This window comes from Lactuca virosa, chromosome 6, assembly GCF_052849685.1.
Source record: "Lactuca virosa cultivar CGN04683 chromosome 6, Lactuca_virosa_CGN04683_v6, whole genome shotgun sequence".
In the NCBI taxonomy this organism is placed as follows: Eukaryota; Viridiplantae; Streptophyta; class Magnoliopsida; order Asterales; family Asteraceae; genus Lactuca; species Lactuca virosa.
In genome coordinates this window covers 93,875,467-93,894,357 of record NC_136431.1, presented here as the reverse complement: position 1 = coordinate 93,894,357, position 18,891 = coordinate 93,875,467, and the positions used below count along the sequence as shown (strand labels likewise).

At 29.2% G+C, this 18,891-nt stretch overlaps 2 protein-coding genes across 5 annotated transcripts; one reads left to right on the top strand and one right to left on the bottom strand.

Moving 5' to 3' along the window:
- The first annotated feature begins 1,727 nt into the window (after positions 1–1,727).
- LOC145118662 (E3 ubiquitin-protein ligase BIG BROTHER-like) lies at positions 1,728–4,505 on the top strand. Of its 4 annotated transcripts, none has more exons than XM_079054354.1 (7): positions 1,728–2,028; positions 2,566–2,703; positions 2,797–3,040; positions 3,123–3,169; positions 3,265–3,437; positions 3,939–4,047; positions 4,144–4,505. In XM_079054354.1, exons 2-7 carry the CDS (start codon positions 2,578–2,580, stop codon positions 4,210–4,212), a joined length of 768 nt encoding a protein of 255 aa, XP_078910480.1. In that variant the 5' UTR covers positions 1,728–2,028; positions 2,566–2,577; the 3' UTR covers positions 4,213–4,505. The 4 variants fall into 4 exon arrangements, with proteins under 4 accessions (XP_078910480.1, XP_078910478.1, XP_078910481.1 ...); XM_079054352.1 differs by having other exon boundaries at positions 2,461–2,703; XM_079054355.1 differs by having other exon boundaries at positions 1,728–2,032.
- Positions 4,506–5,445: 940 nt separating this feature from the next.
- On the bottom strand, positions 5,446–15,660 carry LOC145119829 (aldehyde dehydrogenase family 3 member F1-like). The gene is made up of 10 exons (XM_079055590.1): positions 15,401–15,660; positions 14,914–14,982; positions 13,231–13,327; positions 11,946–12,152; positions 11,746–11,870; positions 7,484–7,588; positions 7,214–7,386; positions 6,934–7,024; positions 5,983–6,132; positions 5,446–5,901 (listed from the first exon to the last, which is right to left on the bottom strand). Exons 1-10 carry the CDS (start codon positions 15,590–15,592, stop codon positions 5,659–5,661), a joined length of 1,452 nt encoding a protein of 483 aa, XP_078911716.1. The 5' UTR covers positions 15,593–15,660; the 3' UTR covers positions 5,446–5,658.
- Positions 15,661–18,891: the final 3,231 nt, after the last annotated feature.

Below are 18,891 nucleotides of genomic sequence, written 5' to 3'. Positions count from 1 at the left end.
AACTTTCAACTTTGTTCACATTTAGTCACTAAACTTTTTTTCATTTTCTATTTGCCACTGAACTATTGAAACTGTTCACATTTTACCGGTCATAAGGGTAAAATGTGAACAGTTTCAATAGTTCAGTAGCAAATAGAGAAGAAAAAAAAGTTTAATGACTAAATGTAAACAAAGCCGAAAGTTTGTTACTCTTTCAAGTCATTATCCCTAATATAAATCAGTAATAATATTAGAACTTTACCGAAAAGAATTGGTGTTCGAGTTGCTAAATAGTTGAAATGTAATGTTTTCTTACACCATAAGTGTTTAATGAAATAGCTACTTAAAAAGTATAAATACAAAAAACTATTTCACTTTAATTTCATTTGGAGCCGTTTTTCAAAGTCACACCATTAAATTTTCATAAAGACATCTTCCACCCCAAGCAATGCGCAATGCGCATAACATCCTTCTAGCAATAAAAGTATATTTGTTTTTTTCCTAAAATAATATATATATATATATATATATATATATATATATATATATATATATATATATATATATATATATAAAAGCATTTTCTCTAACGTATTAAAATCAAATTTCTTTTAGTCACTAATCTAAGTGATTACGATTGGGTGGGAAGTAGTTAAGCATTTGGTGAACCCCATCATCAACTATGATAAGGACTCAAGTGTAATCCCATGTGGTCCATCGTATCGTACACCTAATCCTAGGACTGTTTGGAAATTGGTGGGCGGTTTATTGTTTATAAACGATATCTAAAATTAAATATATATGACAGTTCATTTTATATATTTTTTAAAGACTTAAAACTATTTGATTCGTTAATTTGTAAATAAAAAACGACATTTCAGAAATTTCTTTGTTAAATTAATATATCAAATTTACTTGTTTTAGATAGATATTATATCAAATTTACTTGTTTTAGATAGATATTATATGTTTTTAGTTAGAAGCAAAAGTTAATATTTTTTTAGTTTTAAAACAAGGCAAGATATTTTATTGTAAAAAAATTACATATATCTTTACAAAGTAGTTCAATCGAATTTTACACCCTCCACTAGTATAACAAGATATTAATGAAATTCATGATCATCCAATTTTAGTAGTCTTAGGTTAAAAGAGAATTATTATCATAAATAATTATAAAGCTTGCTAAAATTTATTTGTTTCCTAAGATTATACTATTTTAACATAAATTAATATTTTTTAATATAATATTGATTACCAAATATTTCCATCAATTTTTAAGTCTCCGATATTTAATGTAGAAAAATGAATATGAGTTTTTCTTTTTAAAAATTTTTGATTACACGTATCTACTACTTTCCTCATAAATCTATATATTATTTAGTAATTTTTAATTTATTTCAAAACTATGTATTTATCGAATTACAATAAATGTAGATGACATTAACATGAATATCAAAATCCTTTTAAAATTTTCTTCTTAATATATTTCCTTTCATTGCTAAATTTATGAAAAAAAAAAAAGGAAAATTTTATAGAAAAACCAATAAATTTAACTAATTGTTAGAAATTTATTGCGAAAAAAAATAAACCGACAGAAACGAAACAGAAGTGATAACTAAAGTCACAGCTGCCGTGACCTGATTTAGCTGACCTACATTTACCAACGTAACTAGATTCCGCCACGTGTCACATTTTATTTCGTTCTCATACACATGTAAAAGCCCTTGTTATTCCGCGAAGCAGTGAATCATAACCCACTCACAGTGTAACGGAGATCGCGTGTCTCATTTTACTGTTAACAACTCCCTGCAAAAAGGCGCCACCCCACAACAGAGACTGTGTGATTACAGAGGAAGGAGAGAATACAGATTAGAGAAAAGAGATCAAAAGTGTTTTAGTGAGAGAAAGCTTCATTCTCTCTCTCTTTATATATACATATACATACACCATATGTTTGTATATATATAGTTAGATTCGTAGATAGATAGAAAGCGAGGTTGACGAATTCATCATCACGGCGGCCGGAAAAGAAGCGATCATTCGATCAATGTAGGTAACATAATCGCCATGTTAGAATAATTTTGTTTGTTTGTTCTGCGATCGGTAAATTGTCTTACTTTTGCACAGTGATCGAATGATTAACTGATTATGTGAATTGTGATCTAAGTTTTTGATCGGAAATGAAATCAAATTAAAGTAAAAAGGAAAGCTTTGGTTAGTTCTACGTTTCTGTTTCTGTTTGTGTCAAGCAATTGAATTTCGTGGAGTTTCTGCAACAAACAATTTCGGAAAGAAGTAGCGGAAATTAGGAATTAGTTATTGCGTTTGGTTTTATTCATATGTTATTTATGTTATTACAATAGCGAATTAGAGGAGCTTTTGGTATATTTGTGCTTGATGATGTTGATTAAATCAGAGTATTGATGACTTGAACAGATTATAGTAGTTTGATTTAATTCAGGTACAATGTTTCCTTTGTAGGATTTGCATTTACTCCTGTTGATCTGCTAGTATACTGTATACCCATTGAAGAATGTTTGAAAAATTGATGTCAATTTGTTTAAGAAACACTCTTGTTTAATAAAGGGGAATTCATGAATGAACTGTCATCTACAAACTGAATTCAACATCCTCCATAGTTTGAGTGGAAGCTTAATGGATTTCTTTGAAGGGCTTACATATGAGCATGTCAATTTCATTTTTTCTGATGTTACATATCCTCAGGTAATCATCTAGACATAACCTTTACCTTCTTTATTATGTGTAATTTGTTCATTATGGTTTCTGTGAAAATTTGAGGAATCATATAACTTACAGGATAGCACAAACTATACAATGAATACCAGTTCATACAAGTTTGCATATTCAGAACCTGGGAATTTCTCATACTATGATTATTTTAATGCTTATGCAATCAATGATCCAATATATGGGAACAATGGATTCACTAGACAACTAGAAAATACTTCACCCATGAATAATGAAAGAAGTACACCTGTACATATGCAACAAAATGGACATTCAATTTCAACCTCCAATTCCCATACCAATTCTTCAGATAGTAAGCATTGAATTATTTTTCCTTTTCTCAAATGTTTTATACTAAACCCCAAAACTAATAATTTTCATATTCAAATTTTCAGATCAACGGAGTAATCATAATCATAATCACAATCCTGGTGATCATCAGGTCTAATTTCTAAAGCATTCTCACTATAAACTCTTTTTCTTTTTAAGATTATGTGTTAAAAGTTATAACAAGGTTACATGTATAAATTTATATAGGTTGTGTGGGAAGATAATGTTGATCTTGACAACATGACTTATGAGGAATTGCTAGAGTTAGGTGAGGTTGTTGGAAGTCAAAGCCGTGGTCTATCTCAAGAAGCTATTTCCCTTCTCCCTGTTTCAAAGTTCAAGTGTGGCTTCTTCTGGAGAAAAAAATCAAAAAGCGAAAGGTAACAAATACTTCATTTTATAGACTATATATCCATGGAATAAGGGTTAAAGTAAAAAAGGGGAGACAATAAAAGGTAGATATTGTATGAAATGCACAAATAGATAAAAAGACAATAAAACTAGTTTTTACCATTAGATAAAAAAGTAAAAAAAAAAAAAAAAAAAAAAAAGGACAAAAGTAATAGCATCTTCAATGGGAGGAAATATTTAGAATCTACCTCAAAACTAGTTTTTACCATTAGAGACAATGCATAAATAATCCAACCATTTGATCTGAACTAAATGTTTTTTTATATCTTTTGTCGTGTAATATTTCATTTTAAAAAATTAATGTTTGTGTAAAAAATGACAAGGTTTTATAATACGTTTAATTATAGAAAATAAAGTTTTACAAATGGTCAATAATCGGATAAGTTTTAAGTTACTAAGCTTTCGTCTGATAAAGTTAGTGGAAAGCTGATATGACAAAACATAAAATGTCTGCATGGCAATTCTGTCAGATGTGTGATATGTCAGATGGAATATAAACGAGGTGAACGTCAGATCACTCTTCCTTGCAAACACATCTATCACTCGGGATGTGGAACTCAATGGCTTAGCATCAACAAGGTAAAATCGTTTTAGTTTTTTTGGTTTATTTACATTATTGCCATTCTTGTTTTTTTTTTTTACTCTGACTAATATTTAAACTCATATTATTAATAGGCTTGTCCTATTTGCTACAAGGAGGTGGTGGTTCATATTCCAAAACATTCTGAAAAATTAAGTAAGTGAACATAGAAAAAGGAAAGTGGTTTCTTAATACCCCTAATTTTATTAGAGTAATATTTTTATTTTTCTAATTGGATGAATATCTTATGTGTTAAATAAGATTACAGAGTGATTAGAGTTTGCATTACCTTCCATTTACCATTTACTTTTTTTTTTCTTTTTAACGTGTCTTCTTGTACTTTCATGAGGTTTTTTTTTTTTAAGATGACACTTGAATGATCACTTTGCGTAGGCTTATGTACTAAAAAATGTTAAATGCAAGAAATAGGAGCTTAAGTTGGTTTTGCTTACTATAACATTCTACTTTTATCTTTTCCTATTACAACATTGTAGTTTAATAAATTTACCCTATAAGAGTATTCGTCCGAATACAATGCAATTTTCCTTACCATAATTGGGTAGATTTTTTCTAAGACAAAATTACTAAACTAACCATAATTTGATGAAACTTAAAGAAAATATTCCGAAATATTCTTTTTTTTTTTTTTTTTTTGCAAATTAACCAACAAGTCTAGAATGGGGCTTTCTGGATTGACAAAAAAATATTTTTTCTAACAATATATATATATATATATATATATATATATATATATATATATATATATATATATATATATATATATATATACACACACATTTTAGACTGATATTCCGGATTTTAAAGAAAAAAAGAACTCTGAAATTTCAAAAACAAGTCAGAAATCAGATTAACAATTCCTTTTTTTTTTCCTAAAATTAACAAAAATTAAACAAACATAATAAATGGAAAGTATTTACGATATAAAAGCTTAAAAGCAGACATTTTATTAAAAAATGACGATATTACATACCTCAAAATGGATATTTAAGAAATAAATAGAAACAGATTTCTTTGAAAAAAATTGTGATAATTAAAGAAAAAAACTGAAATTTCAAAAACAATTCATGAAAAAATGGTTATTTTTTCAAAAAATAAAAATAAAAATGTTATTTCTTTTACAAATTTATAAGGGTTAATTTAGTTAATTTCCTTTTTTTCTAATGTCCTGAATAGGAAATGAGAGAAAGTACAATGCTATAACTATGTCGATTTTACAAAGTAAAATGTATAGGAAAAAAAAATGAAACAAGATGTATCGTAAAGAAACAAGTGAAAATATGTTGCTGTTTTTTTTTTAATATTTATTTGGGTGTTGGTAAAACAAATTATATTTTCGGGGTTAATATGGTTCATGCCAAAAAGTCCAATGGGCCATATTAAATAAATACACTTTTGGTATATTAAAAACAACACCAACTCCACCACAAATTGAAGAGGACTGATGAGATCATAATACCACATCAGAATTCACACATCTACTCAAAGGACTTGATTAGAAAAAGAGATCAAACCATCTTTTTCAACTCTTACATAATGCATATAAATAGCTCCATTTTAATTAAAAAAACAAAAGAACTAAAAGTAAATCCTCAAGCCTTCCTTTTCAAACCTAATGCAATCAACACAATTGCAAGATAATCAAATCTTAACCCGGACTTTATCAGTTGTAACTTTTTATCGTTCCATGGCGGATATCTAAACCATATATCTATAAAGAAGCTCCTTGTTAGCACCACCTTCTCATGACTAAAATTATCAAACGAGTATTTTCCATGATATCTTCCAAACCCACTCCCGCCTGTTCCACCAAACGGTAAAGTATCCACCACGTACTGCATTTATTTAAAATTTATAGAAAAAATTAATTTCAAAAAATAATAGAAAAAGAATGGCATCACGAGTTGAAGAATTACGTGAAGGATGACATCATTGAACGTGAGGCTTCCGGATGATGTCTCGGAAACCAATCTCTTTTGGAGATTATTGTCTTTTGTAAAGGCATATAGAGCAAGCGGGCTCGGCCTTGATCTTATGAAGTCAATACTGTCTTCAATTTTCTCCAACTGCATCCAAAAAGTTGTACTTGTCATGTTAACATAGAAAACAAATATTGTTTGCTTTGGGCAATCCAATAGAAAGACTTTCGAGAGGGTCATCCATCTTGGAGTACTGATGATAGGATCCAGTGCTATCACAATTTAAAACATGTTTTAAAAAGAAAGATATCCACATCCTTGTAAGAAATTCTTCATTTTCCCTCCAATTAATATAGGACTGACTTCTGATTGGAGGGGAATGAAAAATTACTTTTATAAAGGTGTTGATGACTTCCTTCCAATACATGTTTTTAAAGCCACGAGGACACCACCGAATCTCATTTAAAATATATGGGTAAGCATGCATGGGCAAAACCAATACAATCAGCGATGATTTTTTTGGTTATTTTGTAAATAAGCAATTAAGCTCAAAAAAACAGGTAAATATTTACAAAATAACACTTGAGTTTTTTAATAAATAAATATGAGTTTTTTTTCAAATTAATTTAGTATTATATAAAAAGGAATTTTTTTAGAAAAGTCCTTAAACTTTTAACTCTATTACGAAAAAATCATTTCTGATTGTATATTACAATTTCGCCCTGAAAACCGACATTAGCCAGCAACAATGGTTATTTTACAAGTGTTTACCGGATTTTTAGGCTTAATTGGAAAAGAAAAAAACAAACAAACAAACTGAGTTTTGCATTAATAAAACAAAATTTTAGGGACTTATCAAAATGGAAAATATCTTGGTAGGTCTAGGTAACGTGTTACACTTAAATGGTTAATTCACAACATTTAATGGATTGAAGAAATCTTTCTTACTGTAATAATTGGAAGTAATGGACCAAAAATTTCTTCGGTCATAATTGCAGCATCAAGTGGGGGATCGACCAATATTGTCGGCTCAATGAACCTATATTTCCAAGTAATTTAATTGAAAGAAATATATCAACCCAAAGTTAGTATATAGGTTTTGTATGATTAAAATAAATTATACTCGTAACACATGTATTCTAAATGTTTTAAAACATTATACATATAAATATATAGCAAAACTAATATTTTTTACCCACCCTCAAAAAGATCAAAACAAAGGACTTACAAGTTCTCTTCATCAAACAACCCACCATAAACCACAGAAGATTTGACCATGTGTTCATCTAAGAGACTCTTCAATCTTGAAAAATGCCTCTTGTTAATTATCTTAGACATGCTATTAGATCCATTTGGATCATCTCCAAAACATTGCTTGATATATTTTTTCAATAATTCCACCTAAAATAATGAAACCATTGCATAAATTTATGATAAACAGATTAGAAAAAAAAACGCAATTCGACATTAATATAAATATTTTCCTTTACGATTTTACCAAATTTGACAAATTCTTTTTCTCAACAAGGATATAATCAATGCCGATACAAGCTTGTCCGGCACTCGCTCCAAACTTCCCCCAAACGATTCTTTTTGTCGCCATCTAAAAGTGAAAATTAATAAAATTTATTACTAATTAGTACACATAATATTTAAATGTCATTGATTCATAAAAAATTGAAGTAAATTAAGAAAATGATTATGTGCTATAGTAAAAAGTAAAAACTACATGTTTAATCCAATTTCTGTTGTTTTAGGGTATGTGGTATGGTTTAACCACACCTCTTACTTTTTGTCCCTTTAATTTCATTTAATAAATACTTAAAAAAAAATTAATTATTATTAAAATAATATAAAATAAATAAAAATAAAATTTTTTCATAGATGATCGGCGTTCTGCAACAACAATTTTAAATCTTTGGCATGTTGCTTTTCTCCGCATGTTTTTCCCTTACACATTTTTTCTTTCTTCAACTCCATATGTACGTTAAAATACAAAATACGAATTATGACGTTGGAACGATTAAAAATCTTTATACGGCCTCAAGCAGGCCCCTCGAGCCCTAATCTAGCGATTTGTTGGCCATGCTCTACACCTCGATTTTTACCACAACAAAACTGATTCCCCCGACTCGTCTCTTTTGTGCTAGAGGAATTATGGTTTATGTTGGAGATCTAGATACCCCTTGGATCGTGTGGACACTTTCCGAAATGATATTTCTACCTTATGTCTGAGTTGCAAGAAATTCAACCTAGGATAATCGAAGAGGACACTTACGAATGTAGGGATAGAAATCGTAAGCCAAATTGCTAGAAGGATTTTATGTTCGTCTGAAGAAAAAAGAGCTAATATTTTTGTATCTCTTCTCAAAAAGAAGAGTCGTTTCTATAATAAACGATATTTAGGGTTTGCCTCTTAGGGTGGCCGTCATGGGTTACTTTGAAAGCAAGTAAGGGAAATCCGGAATTTAATGACGAAATCAATGGTTTTTAAAACTGACGAATTTCGTCAGTTTTACCATAATCACCCTCAAGAACTCGATTTTCCCACCCAGCCAGGGGCTCTGCCCCTTGGACCCCGCTAGGGGCGCTGCCCCTAGACCCCGCCAAAGGGACGTTGCCCCTTGGTAAACCCCGGACCCAGTGGCATTGCCCCTGGACCCCCGACTTGTCGTCAAACCGACTTTCAATTCGATCTTATACATGCGTACACCCCGTACATACTCGCACATATATTAGAGTACAAATTATGAAACCCCTTAGTTGACATGTTAGTTCCAATTACATAAAATGACATGGTGACACTAAAATCACCAACATTTTGTATTGTATTTTTTGTATTTACCCCAATGTCCTTTGTATATATCTTATAATATATTATAAAATATATTAGTCATATCTTGAATTTTAAGAGGAATAAGTTACAAAGTTTTTTGTACATATCAATTATACATAAATAAATCATTAATACTTGCCAAAAATTTGAAGCCTTGAATTAAGGAATGTTATTAACAAACTAGTTTATAACCCGTGAGAAACCACAGTTATAAAATTAATTAAACTTTCACAGTAAAAAAACTTAAAATTATTAATCAATTGTATCAAATAAATTATTTTAAATAAGTTATTAATTAAAATATTTTTTTAGTTATATAAAATTATAATCGTTGATTTAAATAAATACATGAAATTATATCACCTTATAATATATATTAATTTTATTTTATTTTTTTATTGTAGTGTTAAATGTAATTAGAGTGTGAAATTTAAAATTTAAAATTTGAAATGAAAAATCAATTATCAATTATTAATTTAATGTAATTAGAGTGGAAAATTTTAAAATTTAAAATTTAAAATTGAGAATTAATAGGTTGACATGTGACATATAATATTAATGACGATTTCTAATATTGTGACACTTGTCAATAGGAGAATAAATTTATTCTTTTATTAGAATAGAGATTTAATTTGGAGTAAAACGACAATTTTAAAATATTAAATTTATGTATATAAATTAATTTGCATGTCTTAAACTAGACACCGATGTTAATTTATTTATATCAAATATATAAACAGACGATATAAATATAAGATTTAAACATAAATATTTTATTTAAAAGTGGAAATTTTTTATACATAATAAATTAATAACTAATAATTAATTTTTCATAAAAAAATTATTCGTCAAAAAAGTTGTTTATCGTCGTCGCTTTGCTTGTACACACATCTAATATATATATATATATATATATATATATATATATATATATATATATATATATATATTGAGATTGAATAGAACGTCGAACCCCACTTAAAATGAGAAATTTTTTCAACACAACATTTAAAAAAACACATTTTTAGACTCCTATAGTAGCAAAAATCGTTTTTCGTCATATGCATATAAAGTATCTGCATATGATGACGTCATATGCATATTCTCTTCTGCACAATAGTATTTTTCAAGAAAAAAACACATGATTAGGATTTTATACCGGTGACTAAGATATTTGTTAAAAAAAAAAATTATGAAAATTATTTTTTGGCATATGTTTATAAAGTATGTACATCCCCATCTATACATATGCACGAAATATAGATCATATATAAAAATAAATAAATAAATAAATAAAATAAAATAAAATAAAATAAACACCACCAAACATACATGTAAGTGTCGAAGAAGTTTGTTTTAAAAAAAATTTAAAAGGTTTTTTTTTCATATGCATATGACGTCATTATATGCATAATCGTTATATGAAGAAAAATGATTTTTTTCTAAAGTTTTTCCATATCTCTTAATCATTGCTATAGGAATCTAAAAATGCGTTTTTATTAAAAAAAATGTTGCGTAGAAAGAAAGTTTTCATTTTAAATAGGGTTTTTTATCGTTTTTTAGTTTTCATTTGATCTCAACTCTCTCTCTCTCTCTCTCTCTCTCTCTATATATATATATATATATATATATATATATATATATATATATATATATATATATATATATATATATATATATTGCAATGCATGATAATTCTTTCAAGAAAAATATTGAATCTATTAGTGAGTTGGATGGACCAAAAATGTAGAAGTAGTAGGGGAGGTAGGAATTGACGTTTCTTCAGTTTTTCAAATACATGTTGGTTTCGGTAATACTGCTTTGTTTTGGTTAGACGATTGGACATGTTGTGGTTCATTGACTACACGATTCCCAACTCTTTTTGCCATTGATAAGAAAAAATCATGTTATACTGAGGAGAGAATCTTGAATAATAGATTTGTCGGGGCTTGGAAGAGAATTCCTAGTAGCTATATTGAAATCGAGGAATTGAGAGGTTTAAAGGGTTGCACAGAAGAGATGGTTTTAAGTAACAAGTCGGATATTTGAAATCAAAGTTCTCTCCTAACGGGAACTTTTCCGTTCATGATTCATTGATTTGCGTGTCATAATCGATTCTAAGTTTACTGTTCCTATGTCTAATCCGACTGTTTGGTTAAGGTTGGTCCCGTTGGAAACTATTGTCTTTCTTTGAAGGGGTTGTATTGATAGGCTTCTTCGGTTGTGGCTCTCGCCCGAAGGGGTATTTCTATCTCGAACATCTCATGTCAGTTCTGAAATGGTGGAATCGACGATTCCAATCATTTTTTCTTAAGTTGTCCTCAAGTGGAAGTTTTCCTAAGGTGGATCTTCACTTGGTGTAGTATCCCATGACAGAATTTTAATTCAGTTGGGGGGCTTAGGCAATTTGCTACAACTTGGGAAAATTTTCCAAAAAAAAGAAGATTTTGTTGGCCTTCCTCTAAGGTTTCTTATGATATATTTGGAAAGCGAAAAACAACAACATTTTTAATAATTTAAGTGCTTCTTTTTCTATGTTGGCGGATAGTGTGCTCGCTATGGTGTTTGGTTAGATCAAACATAGAGGTAATTACGGGAATTGTAAATGGACTGTTTGGGTTTGCTTTCCCTTTGGTATCATGTAATCGTTTTTGTTTGTACTATGTTTTTTGTTTTTCTTTGCCCGGCCTTGTTTCTGTATAGACTATGTTTTTTAATAAAATTTTGCCGTTTCCAAAAAAAAAAAAAACAAAAGAACCCGTGACTATGAACCATGTACCAAAACTAAAATTTAGACCGAACCTAAGTTTACTATGCCACATACACCATTTTTCTAATTTACTCTTTTTATAAAATAGACTAAATTTTAATATACCATATTGATATTTTTGTGTTCGACTCTTTCTAATAAAAATAGAATTTACCTTAGTGTCCCGAGAACTGGAAAATGAATCAATCAAAGCAGGGCATTTTCCACCCAACTCTAAAGTCACAGGAGTTAAATGTTGTGCAGCGGCTAACATCACAAATCTACCCACTCGTGTACTCCCTTTCAATAGAGCATTAAAATTAAAATGCTGTAAAATATCATTTTATAGGGTTGTAAAAGAAGTCGAATTCGAACCAGTGAAGAAAATCTTTGCAAATTTTTGTTGAAGGAGTTTTTCACCGATATCTGATCCACCTTCAATAACTTTAACTGCGGTAGAGTCAAGATAATCATGGATTGTTTCAGCAAGAATCGAAGAACACATAGGAGCTAATTCTGACGGCTTCAGAATTACTGTGTTCCCTGCAGCTAATGCCCCGATCATTGGTTCCAAGGATAACCCTAAAAATTCAAACATAAGAATTTGCATAGAAAATCATATATATTATGTTACTAATGAAAATAGGCAATGGTTATATATATATATATATATATATATATATATATATATATATATATATATATATATATATATATATATATATATAGAGAGAGAGAGAGAGAGAGAGAGAGAACTAGAAAACTTTTTTTTATACATATTAAAATTTGATAACAAATTTCATCTGAAAATGGATATAGTTTATATAAGAGAGATTTTTATAAATAAAAAAAAAAGTCTACATTTGCATATGCATATTAAAAAAAATGTATATGTAGAAAAATATAAAATGTATATGCATCAAATAAATATATTTTTTGAAAAACTTTTTTTAATGTTAATTTTGAAATATATATAACATTTTCGCTGAAATCAACAAAAACTATTTTAAAAAAAATTAGTTCGGCGGAAATATATATATATATATATATATATATATATATATATATATATATATATATATATATATATATATATATATGTAATTTCAAAATAATGCATTTTTGAAGCATATTGATATTATTTTGTGCATATGCATACGCAGAAAAGTGTTTTCTCAATTATTTTAGATAACCCATACCAATTCACATATGAAATTTGGTCAAAAATGCATTTTGATAAAATGTTCAATGAGTTCCCTCCCTCAATTTAGTATGGGTGACCGGCTTATTTGGTAAAATGTTAAATTGCAAACAATTACCGGTTTTAAGATATATATATATATATATATATATATATATATATATATATATATATATATATATATATATATATAAAGAATAAATCTATTATGAAGCCATACTAAATCAATTATGAAGCTAAAATATAAGTTAATACAAACAAACATAAACTTTTCAAAAAGAACAATCATAGTCCATAGATTTCTTAGTTTCAAAAAATATCCATATATAATTGTTAAAAATGATATAGTTTGGATGAAGACAGAAATCTTTTTCCATACGGTTATACTATTTTGTCGCAAGAAATGGTATAAAGGGTGTTTATGTAAAAATATTAAAAGTTGGAGGTGGAATTGAGTACCAATCGGGAAGTTCCAAGATGAGATAATGAGAACAACACCCAGAGGCTCCGGAACTAACTCCGCTTTGCTTGGGAATGCAGCCAGGGGCAATCTCGCCTGTTAACAATTTATTCACGAACGGAATTTACTATTTTACCCTTGAACAGATTCAATCATTGAGTTTTCTACTTTTAGGTAAAATATCATGAACATTTACTACTGTAAATTAAAAACAAACATGTGGAGTCCATAATCATAACTAGTCATTGTGTTTGGTGTGCATGAAAAAGATATTTCAGTATCATTTAACAAAACAATTAATGCAATTGAAAAATATGAAAAAAAACTAACTTATTATCATTATTATGATAATAGATACAAAACAACTCTCACAACCTACGATATAAAAGTCATTTACTCAAAGTCATAAATGTTGTCCTAGGTCAGGGTTTCTTGTCCAGAAAAAGATAAAACCGTAAAAACTTGTCGACAAGTTCAAGAATAATATTTTTTTTCACCAATTTTATCGTATCTTAAAAAGTATAGTTTGAGTTTATTTATTTTTTCATTTATATGGTTAGTATGGTTAGTGCAAAATTGAAACTTTCATGATGGAAAATTGAAACTTTCATGATGGAAAATTGAAACTTTTATTTGTCGGATGCTCTGCCCCTCAACCTCTTATAAACAAAATGAGTCTATAAGTAAATTTTAGCCCAAATCGTTTAGATAATATTGCTAAGCCACTTCTAAGTTACATATACTATAAGTAAAACAATTATTATCTTATATATTATAAAAAATATCAGTCATATCTTGAATTTTAAGATATACAAAATAATATTTTTTTTACAACTTAATTATGCATAACAAAATCATTAATATTTGTCAAAATTTTGAAGACTTGAATTAAGGAAGATTATTAAAAATTTAATTTGGAGCAAAATAACAATAAAATCTTATAATATAAAACTCAATGAGAAAACTATTCGTCAAAATAATTATTTATCGCCGTTGCTTTGCGCGGACACATTTAGTATAGAAAGTAGAGCCCATGATTTGACTTAAAATACACCTCCTCCACCTTCATTTATTTTGACTCTACCCCCTATTTTTTTAGTTTAATCAACTTAATACCCTCGTTTATGTCAATTTTTTGGTATCAATTGATTATACCCCCATTTGTTCATAGCTATTTTTATTCGTTTTGACATCTTTATTTCCAATTAAAAATTTTGTTTCCGGCTACATTGCTATATTTATGCGATTTCAATTCTTTAATCGATAAAAGGGAGGCTAATCAATAAATATTAGTCGATTCTTATAGTCAGTTGAAAACTTTATAAAATTGATATTAATGGATGAATATTAGTCAATGTTTATGGTATTTCGAAAACTTTTTAATATTGATTTCTTATAATGGTTAATGTAGCTTCTATTATATATCGACAAATTTTTCTATCAATTTTTCTTTTAAAATTTTAAACTCTACTTCATTTGGGTATAATAATATATTTTAATATGTTATACGACACCAGGCTGTTAACCCCTTTTATTTTTAAATTCTGGCTCAACTCCTCGAGACATTTTAGGATAAGACAGAAACCAATCTTGGAGTTTACTCTATTTTCTCTTTCTTCATTCTTCATGTGCCTTAAAAGCTAGATGGACAAAATTGAAACATATTGCATAGTGTAAGTTACCTTTTTGCCAGCCATCCATTGCTTCAAGTTTCCCAAAGCATAATTTATAGATTTCACCACTGTTCCAATCTGCAAAATTTTTGCATCATTTGGATCTTACGTTTCACAATAAAAACACACAGATTTACACACACTAAGTGGGTATTTGGATTTTTGATAAAAAATTATATAAGTTTTCTACGATTCAAAATAATGGAAAAAAAACAAACAAGATAAGAAGTCGAGTGTAATAAAACAAAACTCAATTATCAACATAGATGCACAACTATAAAATTATTTTTATTTTTAATGAATTTGTGGACCACTTAACAGATAAGTATATAAATGAAAATTTTATCAAACTATTAAAGTCTTTAAAGTTTAAGTAACTGATTCTGATTTGAAATGAACTAAGAAACTCTAAATTCAGTCGAATCATTTTTCATGGAAAATCGAACTTGAAATACTTTGTTATCATTTAAAAAAATCAAGAATATGTGAAAACTACCTCATCTCTATAGGCTTCGACATGATGCTTGCCTAGATCTTGTTTAAGAGCCATGAAAAAATCGTTTTCTCTATCTTCAAGGATATGGAGTAATCCTTGGAGTTGTGAAATCCTCCATGATGATTCCTTTGTTTTCCCGGAATGGAAAGTTTCCCTCAATTCCTTCAAATCTGATTCCAATTGACTTTGCATTTTGGATGATTTGTTTTAGTATATGTTATCGAACTTGTTGGACCGAGGATCGAGGCTCATGTCATTGCAATTTATAGACAGAAGTTCGAATTAAATAGCTTGGAAAACAGACTACTCAACCACCAAATTCAAGAGTTTTGGACCCCTTATGTTTGGTGATGTAATGTTAGCTTGTTTACCATCCAACTAAAAAATTGTAAATCATCACATCGGTGTTCAGGTCGGTTAAGTCTAAGGGTAATTTTGGTTTTTGTAATTGGAACGATTGGGCTTGTTGTCTATTTAATATCTTAAAATCGCCGTTTCGAAAAAACTAAAAATTGTGAATGGTAAAAAAGTTTGATTTTATATAAAATTCTATGAAACGGGAAACGACTCAAAAATCTTAGACTCTTATTCAAATTAAATTTGAAAGGTGAATTTCGAGAAACAAAAATGTATTATATTCTCATTTGATATAAACGATATATCTTTAGGTGCACGAACCGGATTTGTTATCCGCTTTCGAAAGTGTTATTGGTCACTGTTCAAAACTGACATGATTTCATGGTGGAATATTTGAATCGGTATTTAACGGTTTATAAACGAACATAAACCGGATATACAAAACGGGTTATGATGTTATCCAGTTATCCGATGGTTTTTGTATTTTCATAATTTAGTGTGCAAAAATTGTAGCGATTATTTAATTCTAATTATATATATAAAGAGAGAGACGATGGTTCATTTGAGATTTTTAAAAAAGTAGAAATCTTGATATTCAACCTTAGTTATATATTTTTAATTTGCCGCTCTAGCGCTCCAACATACCGGCGCAGTGGGGAGGTATAAGTATATGTCTAATCGTGAATGATTATACGACAGAGAGGTATAATAATTTATGATTATATATATATATATATATATATATATATATATATATATATATATATATATATATATGCCTGTTCAGAAACTAATTAATCATATATGATTATGGTGGTTGGTGGCGGCAGTGGTAGGGTCGGTGTCGGTGATGTTAGTGGTGGTGGCAATTGTGGTGGTGGGGGGAAAAGGAACAGACGACGCTGCAGTTAAGAAATTTATTTGTATAACTCTCACTCGTCGTGCTAGTACGATAGAGCGTTAAAGCATCATATAAGGTCATATCTAATGACTCTAACGTTACTAACGTAGCATCACTACTTGTGCCCACCACAAGTGGTCTTCTCGCATAGCACGACCAAAACATGATAAGGTCGTGACAAACACAACGTTGTCTAGTAACACACTAACACATATGTATAATTAAATGGTATAAGTGGGTATTACTAACATAGTCGAACTACTAGCAACAATGACAATTGTTGGATCCACTCCATTCTTCCTGTGCTAACAACTCGATCCTTCCTCCTTGGGTTATGGTAGTTTGTCATACAGCCACATCGCTACAGGTAACAACTCTACTAATTGGTTGCTCAGCCCCACGAAGGCTACAGTCCTTCTGTCAATTACCTTGATCAATTCCTTCTTAGATCTCAATACTAAAGTCGGTACTATGTCTAACGAGGTTCTCCAAACCAACTCTCTTATGCAATTTTACTTTATTCGGGCCCGATCGTTTATGGCCACTTAGGCCTAAACTTAGAGCCACTCTCCTAGACATCACTATTGATAGAATTAACGCAAAACGAATTTATAGTGTTAGCCATACTATCTACCCAACTACTAGTGCCTTAGCAACTTTGTGACTCCTCCCGATCCAAGTGTGAGTCCTATGATTCGGGTAGTATAGCCCTCTACTATCCTTTACACCTACTCATACTTGTCTCAAGAATTGTCTCGAAGTTTCCAAGTCACTTCCAACACTACACACGATGACCGCTAAACATATATATGTATGTGTCCCAACAAGCACATACAAAAGATCTTCCTAGACTCCACTAGGATGTTGCGTTTCTATCGACGCCCTACCTCATGAATATATGCTCTATCAAGCATACATTATACTTCCTAGACTCTCCTTTGAGGATTCCCTCCACTTCACCCTGCTATTAGCCGATGAAGAACTTCTATCAATATTAACTAATTATTGGATGAATACAATTACATGCGACTAAAATCAAAGAGTCCGTCGACTGAAATATCCGACAGTACAACGGTTGGACTCAGACGGGAGCAGGGCCGGCTCAACCAATTTGGGGGCTCTAAGTGAACCAAAAATTTTGGGGCCTTTGACATTTGGTATACTTAATGTTATAAACCCTCCTCCTTTATCCGGGCTTGGGACCGACAATAATAATCTAAAAAGTTTACAAATGGCGGAGTTAATTTCTTTTTTTTATGTTTATGATTTTTGTGAATATATTTTATGACATAAAGTTAAATTTTCTAGCATTTTTAGATGCAAATTCTTTAATGAAATTTTCATAATCAATTTCTTTTACTAACTGTTTTTCAATTGATAAAATAGCTAATCCATTTAATCTTTCTTGTGACATTGTAGATCTTAAATAATTTTTTAACAGTTTTAATTTAGAAAAACTTTTTTCTGCATAGGCAACAGTTACATGAATAGTTAACATAATCCTATAGGCAACATATGCATTTGGAAAAGAACTAAACTTTTTAATGTAATTAAGTATATTAATAATTGTATCATGCTCTAAATGTACAATATGTCTTAAAAGTTTTAGTTCATGAAATAAATCTAAACCATCAATATTTAAGCTATCATTATGCTTTAAAGATTTTTTCAAGATTTAAACAATGTTCTTTTAAAGTATTTTCATCAAATGATTTTAATTTGTCTATACTAAATAGAAACCAAAAATATTTTTGAACTCGTTAAATTGCTCAAATCTACTTTTAAGTGAAGTAATAGCTTTATCTACTATATATAAAAAGTAATCAGTTTTAAATAATTGAAGAGGAGTTTTAATAGTTTCATTAGCAACATTTTCATCATATCGTCTATTTCTTTGAATGATATGTTTTTAACGAAATTCAGGTTTTACGTTCATTTCTAAAGCCAATTCTTTTGCATAATCCAAAGCCTTTTCAAATCCGTTTTCTTTATATTCTTCAAAGAAACACAAAAGTGCATTTAGTTGATCTATAGCATCATCGATACACATATCACTTGATTGCAAGCTTTTACTAATAGTGTTAATAGCAAACAAAACATCATACCAAATAATCATTCCTAATAAAAATTCATAGTTTTCAAGTTCATATGTAGCTAAACATTTTGCCTCACTTTTAATTTTTTGATCTCCACAATTTTTGGATAATTGTAAAAGTGTTTTTCCTAATTGTGG